The following is a 19,177-nucleotide window of genomic DNA, read 5'->3' as shown; positions in this document are numbered from 1 at the left end:
GAAACTGACTGTGGTGAACAAGAAATCAAGAGAAGCATAATTAGCCTCATTTTGACCCCTTCACTGGAATCCCTCCAAAAGGGAGATGGCTCCATAGACTTCCCAGACCTGCTCTTCATGTGCATTTGTCTATGTTTGCATTAAAGGTGGGGTTACACACTGAATGCTGAGTTCATTGTGTTTACTTTTATACTCTACTTTCTCCTAAAGGTTCAGTTATATGTAGTTCAGTTCTCGGTCGAGTGATTAAGAGCAGAACACTGCTTACCTGTTTGGGAAATCCTCTTATGAGTTGTGCTGTGTCTGTGTGCCTTGGAGGTTAACTCGAGCAGATTACCAAAGCACTGAAATAGCTTCCTACCAGTAATATATATGGGCAGGCATCTATTATGCTGCACATAGATGTATACCTAGTTCCATGATTTGCAACGAGAAGTAGTTGGATAATTGAGGCAGACTAGGTTCCAAATTGCCTAATTTGGAACAGTTTTCAATAGAAGGAATAGTAGAGAGTAGGAGAAGTTCTGTTTTGTTCTGGGCAGTGTGATGTATGGATGGATGTCTTGGAAGTATCCAAGATTTTGAAAATGGACTTCCCATATATGAATGCAGTACCCCATTGCATAACATTGGCAACAAATTGCTCATCATTAGAATCCTTTGAGTACATTTATTACAGTTTTTTTTATGTTGATTGCAAGCTGCATTTTTAGGCGGTTGCTTTTTTAAAAAAAGCTCCTCAAACCCTTAATGAAGATGCTCATTAGGACTGTTTTCTTAACAAACTATGAGCTAGACCTTGAGTATTTTCTCAGAAGCAGCCTGCATAATCATTGGGCAGGGTTCACCTAATGTGGCCTGTCAGTGGAACCTCTGACTTTCCCTCCCCTGCCCCATACTTCCGAAATTGGCTGGAGGGTGGGTGGGAGAAACTCTGAAACCGTGGAGAAGGGAAGGGGAGATTGTTCCATCTGGCAAGCTGAAAAAGCTTTTGCAAATGGAACATTTGTAATAGCGTGACATGGAATTCCACCCATTGTATCATCCCTCCCCCACATCCTTCCTAAACTAAATAAAATAGCTTAATGTTAAATATATCAGTATAAAAGACTGTTGTGGGACAACTCACAAATTATCTAGCCACTGTATACATAACTAGTTAAAGAAATTAATATCCATGTCTTTCTGCCTTCATTAATTCTAAATTTCTTTAAACAAAAATGAAAGGTTTTGGCTTCAGCAAGAAGACTTTCTGTATCTTGCTTTCCTGTGTGGCTCTCTTGTTTAAAATAAGAACAAATACACTGCACAGCAAGAGGTGTATTGAGAAGCTACAGTACAACAGACATTCTTCCCCACTCTTTTTATTATTATTGAGAAGCACTATCTAACTTAACTGTTGACACACATTATAGTGAACTCCTATGCAAACCCCACTGAACTTAGGAATTTGTGAAAGGGCATACTTGCTGGTGCACTGGAAATCTGCTGTAGATTGTGTTCATTATCTCTGTGCAGTCTTGCTAGTCAATTACACTTCCTAACTGGTAGTCTCTCCCTCTACTCCCAGCTGTTTATGTCACATGTGTCCCTATACAACCCAGTTTGAATCTGAGCACTTGATAATTTCCTGTGTCACAGACAACATGAGAGTGGCATTAAAACCTGGGGGCTTTCTATATTTTACTCCTCTCCACCAGGCTGCAGCAAAGGGAGAGATGAGGTTGGGGGACACTTCACTGCCATGGCTGTGAGATCAGTAGAACGAAAGCCACTTCTATTCCTTTCCCTCAACCATTTCCATTCTAAGTAACTTGGAATTAGTGCCTGGCTTCACCTATTTATTTTTCTCTTCTGTGTTGTCTATTAGATTGTAAGCCTGCAGGCTGGGACTGTCTTGTATTTAATATTTGTGCTGTGCTTTGTAAATTTCAAGTCCTTTTAAAATAATTATGATGAAAAAACACGTGTTAAAACAAGTCTTCCTACTTGGCATTTACATGCCTGCAGTGAGAGTGGGAAAGAAAAGTAAGATTCAGAGCAGCTGATTTTGAGGGGCCTTGGGGGAAAGCACCCTTGGTCCCCTGCTCCTCCTGTCTGTAATAAATAAATAAAAATGAAGCTTCTTCTACTTCACATGATTTTTGTAATGATATATGTGATGAGAATTCTCAGATGTATTTCACAATAGTACTTCTAGTTCATTTATTTGAAAATAGTTTTAGGGTGACTGGCTGTAGTATCGCTGTAAGGTAGGGTTGGAGGATCTACAGCCAGTTAAGCCATGCATGATTTTTTTTTGGGGGGTGGCTCTCTCAGAATGGCCCCCTACACTGTCACCCCTGGAAAATCCCTGTTCTGGTATGCCCCATTAGGCTTAGGAAAACAGGTCCCATTCCTGAAATGCTGCCTTTTTTCTAAGCTATTTGCTGGAGAAAGGGAGATAAGGGAAGGAATAAAAAAGAGATAAGAGGAAGGGAGGTTTAAATGACTGTGTGTGAGTGGGGATTGAATGGGTTAATGGAGGGGGTGGGATGGACAAGCTCACCACCAGCATGCAACCCCAGAGATTTACCCACAAGGATAATTAATGCTCAGGCTGAAACAGGTTCTCAACCCCTGTTGTAAAGCATCACAACTTCGTTACTGATGTATTGATGGATACATCACTTGCTGCCTGATCCTTTAGTCAGTTAAGAGGTACTACTAGTTTTAAATCTCTGTTAGCTGCTTTAAAATCAGTGATGGAGTTCTCCAGTGGCTGTAATTGGCTACTTACAGCAGAAGGCTGGTTTTTTAAATTAAAACACACACACACACACACACACACACACACACACACAGGTTTGGGTCGGTGCCCAGAGAAAGGGGTTTCAATTAAAAAAAAATCCTACTTAGCTTTATGAGATCTTAGTGCTTATTTTGTCACCCTAATTTTACTTCCGCAGTTTGATAGAGAGTGAGAGAGAGATGTACATCCAGATTTACTATAATTTATTTTCTAAATTACTTGTGGATTATAAGATCCTCCTTTGAGACGCATGTACTGGGTCATCCCAGTTTCTTCATTTTTCAGCACCTTGTGAAATCTATTCATATAAGTAGATAGTAGCTTAGGAGCAAGTCATATCAATGAACATATGCCATTTTTCTGACACTCTTAATTCTCCTTTTTTTCAGGATGCTAGGAAAGCATGTGCTGATGCTACGTTGGCCCAGGTAGGTGGATGCTCAGTGAACATATAATCAAAAGTATCTTGGTGTTATCAAACTTTTTTTTATAAAACAAACAACCCAAAAATTGCTTATATGAACGACAAATCTGAGGTATTTCAACTTGGTTTAATAGGAATGTTTTCTTTGAAAGGTTGCTGTATGATGATGACCATTTCGGTTTTCTTGGCAGCAGATGCTATACTTACCACAGAAAGCTTCCTTAAATCATCCTCATTTATCGCTGTCACCTGTCTGATTTATATGTAATGCTCTCAATTCTATAACTACATCACATTCTCAGCCTCATTCCCTTTGTGCTTTCTCCTGGAGGACTTAAAACATGGCTGAGGCTTAAATTAGTGCAAGCTTTAACCCTGATCATTGCTAACCTGGGTATGCACAGGATTGAAGCTCATTTCAAAACTGATTTGACTGTAAACACTGGTTAGCAATCATATGGAAGATTCATGCCGGGGAGGGGGTTGGAGTCCTGCAGCCTCCCCTTTTTAATCTGCGGTGCTTAAGGAGTTGCATCCAGTTCACTGATGCTGTCCCAAAATGCCTGTTGCATGTGACAATGGACCAACAACTATTGCCTTGAAGTGCTTTTTCTATTCAGCATCAGAGGGTGTGTAAAGCAGAAGACATCCGGAAAGGTTGGTCCATTGCAACAAAAGCAATGAAGAGCCTTGCAGCACCTTAATAAGAAGGTTCACCTTCTTGCTTATGCTGGGCTTTGTCCTTTAGATGTAGCCTTCAGTATGTCTAATGTTATAAGCATTGCTTGGCCATCTGTTGCCTTTTGCAGCATTAAGTTTGTTAGTCTTCAGATTTCTGAACAAGAGGTCAAAAAATCAAAGTACATTAGACCTCTTGCAGCCAGTGGGGCAAGCTACCCACACATAAAAAGGAGCCAACAACAACTAATGTTCCCAATTTGAATTCGGCTTCCTATTGCTTGTCCTTCTGAACCTTTTTGGCCAGAATCTGAAGTTAAATGACATGATTATTATGATTATTCAAATTAACTTTAAGGCCCCAGGGTGGGTTACAACAATTAAAACATAACTTAATTATTAAACCACATTTGCACAATGTTAAAAACAACTTTTAAAATACAGAAATTAGATGGGACCTCAAAATAATGGTGTGTGAGTAGAGGAAGGAGATGCCCGTTATTTGCTTCCACTGCTAATGTTGACTCAAAGTGATGTGAACTGCGAGACATTCTTTTTAGCACAATTTATGGGGAATCATTCATGTTTAACAGTTGCCAAAAAATGCTGAATGAACAGTCTTTTACATATGCTCTAACGTAGACTATGGGGACAGGGAGGGAGCTTCTAAGACCTGACATACAGCAGAGGAAGGCAATTATGAAGGAATTCTAAATCCGGAAAGCGGCCTGTACCCTACTAAGCTGCCTTGACAGATTTCAAGAGGAAGCAGGAATTCTTTGCCTCTGTCCTTTGGCTAAATAATTGTGTTACATGGAGACAGAACAAATATGCAGACATTTTTTTTAAGTGGGCTGTGCTACAAACTTTTCTGGCTTCACTGCAGTATGCTACAGAGAAGCCTTAAATTTAATTGGCCACAGTACAGGGAAATGTGTTGAAGGCATTTATCTCCCTTTTACTAGTGTTTTCCTAGAATATATGATTATTTTAGGCAACAAAGAATACTCTAAAAGATTATTTTAGACAAAACCTGTAGCAGGGTTTTAAAAACCCTTATGGCAGTCTTTCCCAACATGGTGCTCTCCGATGTTTTGGACTGCAGCTATCAGGAATGATTGTGAGCTCAAGGGCACCAGGTTGGGGAAGGCTGCCTTATGGCATGAAGTTAGAGGTCACTTCCGTCAAGATGCATGAAATGATAGCCTCCATTGCTAGGTAGGAGTGTGAATGTATGGCTAATATACAAAACCAAAATAATACGGTTCCAGAAAAAGGGATGATGAAAGAACACCCACAATGCCTGCCGTTTCTGGGGATGTTTAAATATCTGCCCTTGACAAAAGCTGAGGGGAAAACATTCAGTCGAGCTAACATAAAGGCGCTGTGTTGGACTGGAATTATTAATTTTGAAATACTTTATAAGTGACCCTGTTATCTGTTGTATTTAAACCATAGAAGTTGGGGAAGCAAATTTTATTTACAGCTGACTTAATGTTTTGTTTTTCAATGTCCCTTAATCTGGTTTGAATATTACAATAAATATATTGCTCACTTGAATTATACAAGAGTTCCAAGTCAGTACCAATAGATCTAATTTTGCTATGTAAGAGTTAGAATCATCTAGATTTATAACAGTCCTTAAGTAAGTCAGAAAGCAGACAGTGAAAAACGAAGCAGTGGAAATGCCATGTGAGTACTTTTCTGCTTAAAAAAATAACCCTGCAAGTTGTCTTTCAGTTCTGTGATAATTCTGAGGTGGGTAATCTGTGCCTTTCCCTATGTTGCTGGCTCCCAGTTTCCACCAGCCCTGTCCGGTATAACCTATAGTCAGATGCTGGAATGTTGTCCAGCAACATCCAGAGGTTCCCAGGTTGCCCACCTCTGATAAATTATTCTTATACTAGAAGTTTGAAACGACAAGCTTGTTTGGGAAGAAGCAGTAGTAAGCACCTTTCAAAGCAGCTAGTAAGGTGTTTTGGTCAAGTTCTTTGGTGCAACAGGGAAAGAAATTCAGTAAGAGAGAGTAGTTTCAGTTAATGCTTCTTCAGTCAGGAAATGCATTTGCAGCTGGCAGTTATAAATATGCACAATTAACCTCCCATTTAGATCACAGCCAACATTGATCCAGTGGGTCGTATTCAGATGCGCACTAGAAGAACACTGCGGGGACACTTGGCTAAAATTTATGCAATGCACTGGGGCACTGATTCCAGGTGAGTTCCTGCGCTGCAGAAGGACCATCTTGAGTTGGTCACAACCTCTCAGCCTAATGATTGGGGGGGGGGGGGGAGATGTACGCTACTTTGAGCCCCTTGAAGGTGGGATAAAAATGTATAAATAAATGACTGGTCCTTGCTTGAAGGAATTTAAGAAGCAGACTGTAGAAAGGAGGAGGGAGAGGAAATAAACTAGTGGTGGGAGGGTGAAATGAGGAAGGCAAAGATAACAAGGGATAACTAAGTCCAGAGATTGCAGTTGCAACAACAACGTGTGTGTGTGTGTGTGTGTGTGCGCGCGTGTGTGTGTGTGTGTATCTGACTGCCAGTTTCTACTTTCCAACAGCCCTGGCAGACCTAAAATATAACCTTGGCATTTTTGGGATTCCCACTTGAAGATGTCACTTTTACCCCCAAAATGTGTTTCCTTTTACCCAAGACATAGATGTACATTTTACACAGCTGTACAAGGGATACATGTACATTTTACATAGGCAAGGTTCTGAAGGGCCATATGTTTGCCTAGCAGGAGAGATTTCCCACTAGCACCACCACTTAGTCTTGTGTGTAAAAGTACAGGCAGTTACTTCATAGGGAATTTCATAATTCTATTGCCCTAGTCTAGTACCAAAGGAATTGAGCAACACTGAAAACTAATAACATTTGTTCATCTATGCCGGCAGCAAAACTGAAATCCATTTTCATATGTTGGTTTCTCCTTGCGTGGAAGAAATACTGATAGAAAATGCCTTATGGCTGCTCTAAAATTATTTCAAAATAATATTTCTGAAGCTCTCACACTTCTAAATATTCAGAGATCCAAAGCTGGCAGTCAGCAGGGTGAATATGCTGTTGTCATGGATTGCCAGAGCACAATCAGTGTTCTCATAATTTTTTTTTTTAATTAAATATTTGTATATAGTGGATTTGTCTGCTCATAGTTAATAGTGATTAAATTAGCAGAAGCTGATGGGGGGGAAGAGGGCTTTAATCTAATGAAAGCAATCTTATTAATTCACTTGAGCTTGTTTGTTCAAGTTAAATAATCTGCACTACTCTTAAGCACCTTACAGAACCCTAGATCTATCCTTAAGAATAGAAAAGACCTGGGAAGATGGTACACTAGAGGAAGTATGTCATTTTCAGTTGAATTCTGTCTGTTGCTTCCATTAATACAGTTTCGTAGGATATGTGTTACATTGGAAACATTCACAGTGAGAGCCAGTTCAGTCCATTGATCAGTGGGCTGAAATATTTACTCTATCATGGACTCTCTGGATGACTTTGAGCAGATCCCGCTGCCTCAGTTTCTCAATATGTAAAAAGGACTTTCAATTGCAGCTTTAGATGATAACGAGAGTAAAGCATTTTGCGTATCAAAATATACTGTTGAATTGATTAAGACTAACGTAGTCCAATGTAATTTGTCTTCCTGCACTTCTGATGTATGCTTTGTTTACATTTAACTTTTTATCTCTTCCCTAACCTGCCCTTCCAGGCTTCTCGTTAGTGCATCACAGGATGGCAAGCTTATCATTTGGGACAGCTACACCACAAACAAGGTGAGAGCAATTAATAAGGTTCAATGACTTAATTCCAACTTGGCTAAGGGAGGAAAAGCAAACTACAGGAAGAACGCTAATAAAACGAATCCTTCAGATTGTGTATTTTTGTTCGGCTTTTGTTTTATTCTGTGAAAGAAGGATCCCATGGAGGGGCAAATATAGACTAATTATAGACTAAAGTAATAGCTCAGGGTCCCGTCCACCCCCTCCCCCCTCTTTGGGAGATGAGAAGAAAGAAGCTAAGTAGCGGGTTTGTTTTCTTAGAGACATAAGCTGTGTGGGGCAAAGAATAGCTTCTGTGGTTCTGGCCTTTATAGTGAAAACTGATGGGGATACTCAAGATAAGCCTTGGCATCCTGGATGCAGTTGCATGTGACATGGATCTTGATTAGAACAGGCTTAACACCTTTAACAGTGGTTAAACACTAAGTGATTTTGCATTTATTTATATGGGTACTGAAAGGAGAAAGCAAGCACTGTAGTGATTTATGAACTGAAAAGTATAGCTAGGCAAGAACAGAAAGTTGGACTTAACCATGAAATGATATTCTCATCAGCAGGGAATGGAGCTGACAAATGGAAGAAGGCAAGGCCAAACCAGGGGATGGGGTGGGATTGTTACGACCTTCCTTGAGATGAAAAGCATTCCAGTTACAGGAATTTACTCTAGCATAGAAATTGTTTATGAATTAAAAAAGAAAAAGGAAATCATTAACAAAAAATAGTTGTCAACAATTTAATAGTAGTTACAAAGAAAAAATAGAGGGGCAGGAAGGAGAAATCCAAAAGTGTACCTAAGAGTTAATGTGGGAAGTTGCATAGGTGAAATGCACAATGGATGGATCTGTCTGCTCTACACCCAGCTTCCCATTCTTGGGAGGTGGAGGAATAGACAGCAAAGAGGTTGTCTAATATGTCATTTCAAGAACATGAACCCCAAAACAAAGAGAAATGAATAACTCTTTATAGCACCTGTTGTAGGGCCCATATATGGAGGGGATAATTCAGCATGACCAAACTTGATGACCTTTGAATGTCATTTGAGGATGGAGATTGACCTGTTGACCACTTTGTGACTTTGGCCCAAGGCAGATGTGGTAGCCTTTCTGCACATGAAAAAAGGCTGTTACACCCATGTGTATCCACACCTGTGTGTTCCCTAACCCCTATACTGATCATGCTTCTGGGGATTTCTTCCTTGCTCACCAGTACTGGCAAATTGAGAGGCCAGGGTCCTGAGTAAGTCTAATGTAGACCTCGGGTGCTTGGCAAAAACTGTGTATATACTGTTCCTCATTCCTTGGTGAACACTATGAGGGTGGAATTGGTATCCTGATACTGTCAGATTCATCTTTGTTTTTTTCTGGCATAGGGTGTGGCTGCAACCTTTAGACAGTGCTGACTTGGAGTGATCTCTGGGAATTCTTTTCAAGGAACAATACAAAGTCCACGTAACAGTGGATTTAACTATATTGGACTGGGAAATAACTGTCCCTACATTTAGCTTGACCTCATTGGCTGCTAAAGTGTAGGGAATAAAAATCTTGGCATCTAAGCTTGCATTTGTCATCAGGGGCAAAAACCTTAAGTCAAATTCTATAAATGCAGAAACATACATTTTGATGAGTTGCACATACCAGGAGTTCATTGGGTCAAAGGCTTGAAAACCTGAGCAATGGACACCCAGTGCCACCTTAATGCCTAAGGATTAGGGGCTCGTGAGATTTTAAGTAGAAAAAGCTTTACCTTTAGTTCTACAACTTTTGGAACCAAAATGCCAGAAATTAGTGTAGCAACAGGGCCATTCACTAGGGAGACCCTTCAAAATTCCTAATGGTTATTTACCATTGCTGTTGCCCTTGCAAATGATAGAGCAACCACTTTGTCACTGGTAACCTCCCGAGGGTAAAAACGGTGGGGGAAACAGAAGAGGGCTTAGAGAACTCTGTTGCTCCCCCCCCATCTGTAGTTGCCCTGCTCTCTTGGCACATGTGGGCAATAGTTAGCAGCAGATACCATTTTATGAATTTCTGGGGCACTGCAGAATGTCATGGAGTGTTACTAAGTAATGCACCTCACATTAATTGGTCTGCAATAACTTGCTACAGTCACTTACAGCAGATCAGAACCCCTGATCTGTGAAAAGATATGGGAGAAAAATTATCCTGTGGCTATGATTGTAATGAGGTAACTAATCTGCATTACAGTGTTACTTTTTACCACATTCCTGTTTCAGTGGGCAGGGACGGGGGAGAAATGAACACTCCCCCCCCCCATATAGTGGTACCTCAGGTTACATACGCTTCAGGTTACAGACTCCGCTTAACCCAGATATAGTATCTCAGGTTAAGAACTTTGCTTCAGGGTGAGAACAGAAATCGTGCTCCAGCAGCACAGCAGCAGCGGGAGGCCCCATTAGCTAAAGTGGTGCTTCAGGTTAAGAACAGTTTCAGGTTAAGAACGGACCTCCAGAACGAATTAAGTTCTTAACCCGAGGTACCACTGTATTCTATATTTGCTCATGCCATCCACATGCTTCAAGACAGTATTATGAAAGTCAAGTGACTATGCAGTTCCCCAGTATTTGTCCTCCCGTGTGATCAAGCATAATTGCATACCTCCAAGAAGATCAAACGTTCCGAAATGGGAAACTTACTATAGTCCTGTTGTCAAATTACAGGCTATTGTCATATTTATCTCTCACCCCCTTGCTCCCCCTGCCCTGCCAAAAAGGGATAAGGAGACTTTTGTCAGTAAAGGGTATTAATCAAATCCAGGAAATTGGATGACAGTTCTGCAATAACCAGAATGTAGTTTTAGATTAGTATTTTTATAAATCTTTGGCTAGATTACACATACGAAGTCATGTCTAAATATATCTCTAGCAACACTGCTGTAGCTAAGCAGTCTTGCACTTGTGCTGGATGTGATGGTGGTCCTAACAAAGAAGATGCCCGTAAAAAAAGTGCCCTCTTCCAGTGATGCGTTTATGAGCAACCACTTTGAGGCATTTCATTGGCTGTCAGGGAGGGGATATATTCTTTGGTGATTAAATAGCTGTATTTTTAGTAATGAAGCATCACACCTATTGCAGTGACGTGCTCAACTAACATGTGCTGGGTCTTGATTTCTTTCTTCTTTTAATCCCTAAAAGAGAAAATGTTAAAAAAACAACAACTTCAAGGACTTTATTTCATAGAAAATCTCAGGGGCACACAAATAAATGCAGCAGCTCTGCCTCATGGAGCTTATAAGCATGATAGATGGGGAGGTTTTGATGAGAAAAGGTAGAATTAAGCAGAGTTGAAAAAGCTTAGATTTGAAATGTGGAAATGTTACCGTTGTTGAAAGCAAAATAAATTCCAAATGCAGTCTATGATAATATGTAGTTGGGATTGGGAAAAAAGCACAGAAGCCTGGGCTTCTGAAAATGTGATATTGATGGCTGGGAATGGGAAATTTTTCAATAATGGATGCAGGCTCCAAAATAGGGCCTTGGCTAGACAATTTGAAACCTCCCTCAAATCGTCTTTGCAACCACCATGTGAACATAGAGCTTAGGATTCTGTTTCTTGTAAACTTCTACTGCATGTAGCTATTTCTTACAGACAGGTTTCTGTCTAGTAAGAGACACAAGAAGAGCCTGCTGGATCACACCAAAGACCCATGTAGGCCAACGCCCTGTTCCCCACATTGGCCAACCAGACGCCTATGGGAAGCCGACAAGCAGGACATGATGGAAATATTCCTTTCCTGCTGTTGTTTCCCAGCAATCTTTAGAGGTTCACTGCCTCTTGTATTGTTTTAAAAAGGTTTTTAAGGATGTTCTGCAAATGTTGGAATGCAGTATACAAATTGACAAGTAATATTTATTCTGGAGCATGTAACCTTTTGCACAGGTTTCAGTGGGGTTTGCACAGGTTTCAGTGGGGTTTCTGCAGGAGAATTTTCTGGTGGGTTATTCCCCCCCACCCCAAAGTCAGATCTGTTTCTCTCCCACTACACTGCATTTAACTGTTGGCAAAGGAAAATAAATCTACAGCCTGGGTTGGCCACCTTTCTTTACCTCTTAATAATGGGCAAGGAACGTAACAAAATGGCAGCTTTACCCCCTCTTTTTTTTCCATTCTAGGTCCATGCTATTCCCCTGCGTTCATCCTGGGTAATGACTTGCGCATATGCTCCATCTGGAAACTATGTGGCCTGCGGTGGTCTTGATAACATTTGTTCCATTTACAACCTGAAAACACGTGAAGGCAATGTACGTGTAAGCCGTGAACTGGCTGGCCATACAGGTGAGTGTGTTTTTGCTTCAGTTAGCTCTACAACATGGGTAGGCAAACTGAGGCCCCAGGGTCAGATCTGGCCCAATCGCCTTCTAAATCTGGCCTGCGGATGGTCCGGGAATCAGTGTGTTTTTACATGAGTAGAATGTGTCCTTTTATTTAAAATGCATCTCTGGGTTATTTGTGGGGCATAGGAATTCTTTCAAAAAAAAATTCCAAAATATAGCTTGGCCCCCCACAAGGTCTGAGGGACAGTGGACCGGCCCCCTGCTGAAAAAGTTTGCTGACCCCTGCTCTACAACATGCCTTCAACATGTCTTTTTAAACAGTGTCTACCCCCCCCCCCCCGTGGCATCTCTTGAAAGACTTACATCTTGCTTGTGCGTGACACATGGCTTTCACCAACCTAGTGATATTTATTTCTGCCACCTTCCCCCTCCTCACATTTTCACCTTAAAAAACAAAAACACAAAAGCTAGGGGACAAATTTAGCAATAAATCCATAGTTTTACAGGCAGTTACGTTACTAAAAAGCTCTAATGGTTTCCCTTGTCTTCTGTAAATCTTGTTGTCTAGACATTCCTCCCAAACCTGGTCTTTTAAAAAAAGCAAACATTGCCACATCCAACACTATATAAACTAAAAATAATCTTTATGTAGCAAACATTATGATAGGTGCTTAAGCATTTTGTTTCCTTATTTTCCAGTACCATTCTGACAGGTTCCTTTATTTAATAGATTAAAATCCTGATGTATTGTCTTCTAAAGACTGAGCATATGTTTTTCACTTTGGTCAAAGTTCCAAATTTTTATTGGAACTTTCATCAGGCTTTAGTTGGTCTGTGTGTGTGTGTGCTGCTTTATGCCCATTTTTCCACTACGAGCTAAATAGTTTGTGTGCCAGCTAACTGGCATGACTACTTCCAGGGAATCTTGAGTGCTGTAATTTGTTGAGAGGTCTGAGAATTCTGTGTTGAAGATGCCTACTCCACCCTCAAACTACAGTTCCCAGAATTCCCTGGAAAGGGGAATAATTGTGTAGCTGCTTCATGGTGTAGATGTTCATCTGGACAGCAGAGGGAGATAGCAAAAGACCTAGTCTCTTAGATATGCTGAGTCCTCTGGTGTTGATGTATTGCCTGTGTGGACTTTGGAATTGAGTTTCCTGCCTTTACTTAGACACTGGTGCTCCTTGGTGTACTTTTATGCAAATGGGCACCATATGTAACATTCAGTGAAGCCCCCACAAAGTTTCAGTTTGCTCCTGAAATCAGTAGTAATACATCAAATGAGCTGCAGAAGAGAACTGTCTCAGGAGGAATTCCATCTTGCAAGGTTACAGATTCCTGCCCCCACCCCCCGCCACCTCTCCCCAAGCTTTGTCACATTTTTACGCCGTCTTTTGTTTCTGTAAAAGAACAAAATCTCAAGGTGCGGCCAAGCGCAGAGGCCTCTTCCTCCAGAGGTTGCCAGCTTGGCTCCGGAAAAACCTTTAACAGTTCTTAAGAGGAAACCTCAGGCGGGCTCTGTGTCTTGCTGGCTTTCCACCGCTGCAAGGCTTTACTGATACAGGCTAAAGGGAGCTCTCTGAAAACTGCTCACAGAGGGGAACTAAGGTTACTCGGCAATGAATAGTTATTTATAATCCAGCAAAGCCAAAGTGTTCAGAACTCTCAATTTAATGTAATGAATAACAAATGCCGTATTCAAACTGGTGTTTGTGGTGCATTTCTTGCATCGTCTTTTAACTGCTTCATAGGAACTCTGTGCTATTATAGGTACCTATGAGCAGTTAAAACTGATTCTTGGCAGTTTTGATAATGCAGGCAAATCACGTTCACAAAAAAAGCTCTTCGTAGGAGGCAAAAGAGAAAAAGAGTGAATAGCTGTTGTGATGGGATTTTTGTTTTGTTTGATCAACCTTTTCTTTGAGCATAAGGAGAGGACACCTGATAGGCCTGTACTTCTGGTGAACTGCTGTTTGACACAGCTCTAGCTACTTTCAAAAGCGGCTGGAGCCTTTGCATTCTGGAATTATGGTCTCTGCTGAATTGATCTGTCTATATAACTAGTTTATTGCAAACACAGTTCAAGGAGCTTGGGGTGAGGGCAAAGTGGCAGGTCATGTTAGTAACAGCTATGGGACCAGGCCTCAGAAGTTGATGTGTTTAATCTGTGATTCTAAGAAGCAGTACTGCGATGTAGAGCAGGAAGAAGTTCAGAAAAGAGAAACCAAAATGATCAAGGGGCTGGAGCAACTCCCCTGTGAGAAAAGGTTATAACATAGTGGGGGCTTTTTAGCTTAGAAAAAAAGAAAGTAAGGCAGGGCATGATAGAGGTGTGTAAAATTATGCATGGTGTGAGAAAAGCAAATGCACTTCTTCGCAGAGCATGTAATTCAAGCTATGAAATTCACTCCCCCTGGAGGCAATGGTGGCTGCTAACTTGAAGTATTATGACAGAAGATTAGGCAAGTTCATGGAAGATAAGGCTATCAGTGAATGCGATCCAGGATGGTTATGTTCTATCTCAAGAGTTTGAGTCAGTATGCTCCTGAATACCAGTTGCTGGAAATCGTAAGTGGCGAGAGTGCTGTTGTGCTCATCTCCCTATTTGTGGGCAGAGGTGTTGAATTAGTTGGGCCTTTGGCCTGATCCAGCAGGGCTTTTCTTATGTTCTTATAATACTTTACTGTGTGAAAGTTTCCCCTGAAATACGTTAAAGATACTTAGGGTCCCTTGGCCCTGGCCTACATCTTCGTCTTGCTGTTGGAGAAAAGAAGGTGGAAGGTAACAAAAACAATGGGTGTGAGATGCAAAAAGGAATTGTCCACATTTAAAAACATTTCTTTCTTTTTTAATCCTCTTCCTGCTGCAGGTTACTTGTCATGTTGCCGTTTTGTGGATGATAATCAAATTGTTACCAGCTCTGGAGATACCACTTGGTAAGGCGCACGCCAATAGTGTTACTGTAGAGATTGGCTTATATGCTAAACAATTTTCTCTAGTGTCTACTCCCTGCTTTGCTCGCTTTCAACTATCGAGGCGATTTAATAAGCATTGATCTTTAGGACTTGCCAGCCTGAGAACAGGACAGTTTAAGCATATCTTTCCTTCCCATGAATGCTATTCTTGTTTGCATGTGCAAATGTAGCATATACATTTAATGTTAGGATAAATAGATTCAGAAAACTGAAGTTAAAAAACACAGCTAAAAAGAGTTTTGTAGACTAGAGTCAATATTTTTACTGCTATACCCTTGCAATCTTCACTGAGATGGGTGCTCCGGCTGTCAGTAAAACATATTTGTTTTGTTTGTTGTGGGGGTTGTGTTCCAGGACATTGAGTGTGACGACAGAGCATGTATAAGCCTGCCCCTGCCCCCATTTCCTGCCACTTCTGGGTTCGTGGCGATGCGGGAGTGCACAGTTTCACATGCCTTGAGCGTGCGCAAAATGGTCGCTACCTGTATGTAGTTTCTTAGGGCTCTTGATTCCTTTGAGAAAGAGAGCTCTAACTGCAAAGAAAATGAGTCTCCCATCTGGAAAAAGTCTACTTGCCTGTGTGTTCAAAATGTTTTCATTGGATCTTCAAAACACGCTGGTATCTAAGGTGGCAGATTCACCGTTTTATCTTTTATTGTAAACTTCCCACAGATCTTCATGTTACCCCTCTGTCTGTTATATGTTCATCTGAGAGTGTATTTCCTAGTATAGTTATGCACCCAGAAGTGCCTTCCCCCGCCCAAGGATTTTTATTTTTTTTAAGAGCACTCCTGTCATGTGTGTCCTCACCTTTAATCTGCCTATATGAAGGCCTACCACCTCAGTGCAAGCAAGGCTAAAGTGAACCACTATTTTAGACAAACCACAGTGTCTCGGCCTTATTTTCCCTAGTGTTATTTCCTAGTATTGCTTTTCTTTTCCTTTTCTAGATTTCTGTTACTGAGTTAATAATATGTAAACAAACAATTGGAAGCACTATATGAATGCTTGCCTTTTTTACTACGATGGTCACCTTTTTCATTTTGGATTCTCCTTAAACCTTTTCTCCACCAGCGCCCTTTGGGACATAGAAACAGGCCAGCAAACAACCACATTTACTGGTCATACCGGAGATGTCATGAGCCTGTCCCTCGCTCCTGATTCCAAATGTTTTGTTTCTGGTGCCTGTGATGCCTCTGCAAAGCTGTGGGATGTCCGAGAAGGGATGTGCCGGCAGACCTTCACTGGGCATGAATCAGACATCAATGCCATCTGTGTACGTAAGAACTTTATGGGGAGGAGATGGGATTTTGACAGTGTGTCTGTCTTCATGCATAGCAGGTGACTGGCAGTTACTATGGACATCTTCTTAGTAAACTGTCTTTTTTATTAATTTGTAAAATACTATTCCAAAATTGAACATAAAAACAGTTATTTTATTTCATGATGGTATCCAGCTAATTTCCACTTACCCAGCAGTACATCACCCCCTTGCTTGCTCTCCCTGTGTATGCCCCGTGTCCTCCCCACATTTGCTCCAAAGGTTTTGGGGAACCCCTAGAAGAGAAATAGCGGGGAGGAGAGTGGGAAGTTCTGTTGCACAAGTGGAAATCCTTGCATTGACAGAATGCATTACAATCCAGCTATGCTGGATACAACCCCATATTTCCATATGAAAAATGAACACATCCTTCTTGTTATTACATCAAATTGCTCCTATAAATAACTCAACCCAAATATTTACATATATCTGCCCATTATTCTGGTATTGGAAAATCACAAGATCTTCTTGATGGAACTTGAAACAGCTTCCCAGCTGTTGTTGAAGCCTCTTCCAAACTAGAGCATCTTTCCTGTCTGTTACATCCTTGTTTCTCTTTTTTCTCTCAAGTTCTTCCCAAATGGCAATGCATTTGCCACGGGCTCTGATGATGCTACATGCCGGCTCTTTGATCTCCGTGCTGACCAAGAGCTGATGGTTTATTCCCACGACAACATAATTTGTGGCATCACCTCTGTAGCTTTCTCCAAGAGCGGCCGTCTCCTCCTAGCTGGCTATGATGACTTCAACTGCAATGTGTGGGACACACTCAAAGCTGACAGAGCAGGTAATGCTTCTAGTGTCTCTTGGACTAAAAATAGGGACTGGGGAAAGAAATGTGTGTGATTATGGAACAAGCAGGGTGCTTGAACAAAAGAGGGTGAAGTAAGCAACAAGATGGAGAAGAAAGAATAGAGAACTGAAGCTGTGCTCCCAATTGTTGAGTGGAAGTGGGGGGAATCAAATCCATGATCCTCAACTTCGGACACTTGCCTATTATTATTATTATTATTATTATTATTATTATTATTATTACTACATTCACCCTGAGCAGGTCACACCATTATGACACAATATTTAAAACCATTTAAAACAAGTTAACAATCACAAAAATAACGGGGTTCTAAAAATACCTCAAGGGTGAAAAGGTGTGTCTTCAACATTCACCAGAAACTGTATAATGAAGGTGTTGGACACACCTCTGTGGAGAGGAAGTTACACAACTTAGGGGCTGCCACAGAGAATGTCCTCTGCTAGGCTTGGATCACCACCACCCAAGCCTCTGAGGGCAGAGGAACGTTCAAGAAGGCTCCTTTTTGCTGCTCTTAGCACCTAAGAGGGTCTGTGGGGAAGGAGATAATCTCTGAGGTATTGGGGCCTAAGTCATTCAGAGCTTTAACCACTGGTGTGAGCACCTTGAATTGGACCCAGAGACAAACTGGCAACCAGTGCAGCTGTTTTAAAATAGGTTATATGCAGTCTAAATGGAACCTCAGCAGAAATCTGACTGCTATTGAAGGTTCCAAGTTGTCTTCAAGGGCCACGTAGAACTTACTGCAATTTTAGTCAGATTAGGGGGCCCCCTATAGCATCCAAAAACAAAAGTTAAGACAGCCACTCCCCTCTGGTAATTTGAGTGCTAACCCGGGGCACCCTAGGCTAGTGAAGGCATGGCAGTGGTAAAAATAACCTGAAGCCAAGCTACACAATCAGCAAAATAATATGGTTCAAATCTTGCTGAACCACATCACATCAGATGGTAGCTGTGGGAATCTATATAAAACCATATCGTACTTGCTCAACCTGTCGATTCTGGGCAGGTAATGATCCAAATAAGATACAGAAATAGCCTAGATTCTACAAAACAGACACCTGAAGCCCATATTGACTGCTGATCACTAATTGCTTTGATGTTGTATTTCTAAAAGCTTTACGTTCCTTTCAAATGCAGCACTTGGGATTGAATATATAAATTCCCATGCAAGGGCTTCAGTTGCATAATCAATCATTTTCAAACATTTTGGTAACTTGTGTGGTAGGGGAAGGCAAGGAAAGAAGAAATCAGAAAGTGAGCGCGGGGAAATAAGCACACACTTTGGACCTCGGAGAGTGAAAGGATAAGTGTGTGTGCTCGCGTGCATGTTCCATATTGCGGCTAACAAAATGGAAGTGGTCCACCATTGTTCCAAAGAACTAGCACCTGTGCAATATTAATGTTTTGACATTACCTCATGATTATTCATATGAAGAATTGTCAGTTCTGTTGCATAGAAATACTTAACTGATGTTTAGTATTCACACTGTGAGTTTTTTTGTTTGTTTGTAAGGTACCAGTAACTCAGTTAATGATTTGTAGCTGCTGATTTTTATGAACTTAAAATATTGTGCTCAGCAAAATGCTCCCTCTCTTAATGGAATTTATGTTCTTGCTCTTAAACATTGTTTCCAGAGCTTCCACTGTTCATGTACCTTAACGTGACACTTCCCCTCCCTTTTGGTATTTACTAATTATAATGGTGGGGGATCTGTCGTGTAGCCCCAGAAACCACACCCTCCCATAACAGAGGAGCCAGTACTTGTCTGCTTGATATTACTATTCCAAGAAGAGAAGAAATGTGTAAGAACATGGCAATTTCTTTAAAAGAAAAGCTGCCTCTTTACTATGCTACATCGTAACAGAGCAGCCCTTCCAGCAGCTGGTCCTTACTAGCTCTTTAGTTTCTTGAGTGAGCATATTTTGTCCTCAGTCATAAACACCCTGTTCATTTTGACAATTATCTGCACCAAAATAGCCCCCTGCCATTTGGACCTGGTTTCTGTGTGGCAGCATGCACAGTGGAACCTCTGTTTGTGACCATAATCCGTTCCGGAGGTCCATCTGGAGGTCAAAACAGGTTGCTGGGAGAGGCA

General features: G+C 41.2%; 1 protein-coding gene and 2 long non-coding RNA genes across 16 annotated transcripts in view; 2 read left to right on the top strand and 1 right to left on the bottom strand.

Moving 5' to 3' along the window:
• GNB1 (G protein subunit beta 1) overlaps positions 1-19,177 on the top strand; it is a 72,334-nt gene that overhangs the window by 49,495 nt on the left and 3,662 nt on the right. For all 14 annotated transcript variants that reach the window (XM_083752794.1, XM_083752798.1, XM_083752797.1 and 11 more), the window contains 7 exons: positions 3,181-3,219; positions 6,003-6,109; positions 7,611-7,674; positions 11,810-11,972; positions 14,841-14,907; positions 16,021-16,222; positions 16,838-17,054. In XM_083752794.1, coding sequence (XP_083608920.1) covers positions 3,181-3,219; positions 6,003-6,109; positions 7,611-7,674; positions 11,810-11,972; positions 14,841-14,907; positions 16,021-16,222; positions 16,838-17,054 — 859 coding nt within the window. The remainder of the gene's footprint in view (positions 1-3,180; positions 3,220-6,002; positions 6,110-7,610; positions 7,675-11,809; positions 11,973-14,840; positions 14,908-16,020; positions 16,223-16,837; positions 17,055-19,177) is intronic.
• On the bottom strand, positions 13,627-18,842 carry LOC310850942. Its single transcript, XR_014567498.1, has 2 exons — positions 16,434-18,842; positions 13,627-16,291 (listed from the first exon to the last, which is right to left on the bottom strand). It is a non-coding gene; the product is annotated as an uncharacterized lncRNA (long non-coding RNA).
• Positions 17,405-18,044, top strand: LOC310850930. Its single transcript, XR_014567486.1, has 2 exons — positions 17,405-17,453; positions 17,496-18,044. It is a non-coding gene; the product is annotated as an uncharacterized lncRNA (long non-coding RNA).

The sequence above is a fragment of the Podarcis gaigeae genome, assembly GCF_964106915.1.
Source record: "Podarcis gaigeae genome assembly, chromosome: 8".
Taxonomy (NCBI): Eukaryota; Metazoa; Chordata; class Lepidosauria; order Squamata; family Lacertidae; genus Podarcis; species Podarcis gaigeae.
The sequence above is the reverse complement of the archived record's forward strand: the minus strand, read 5'-3'. Positions and strand labels throughout refer to the sequence as shown.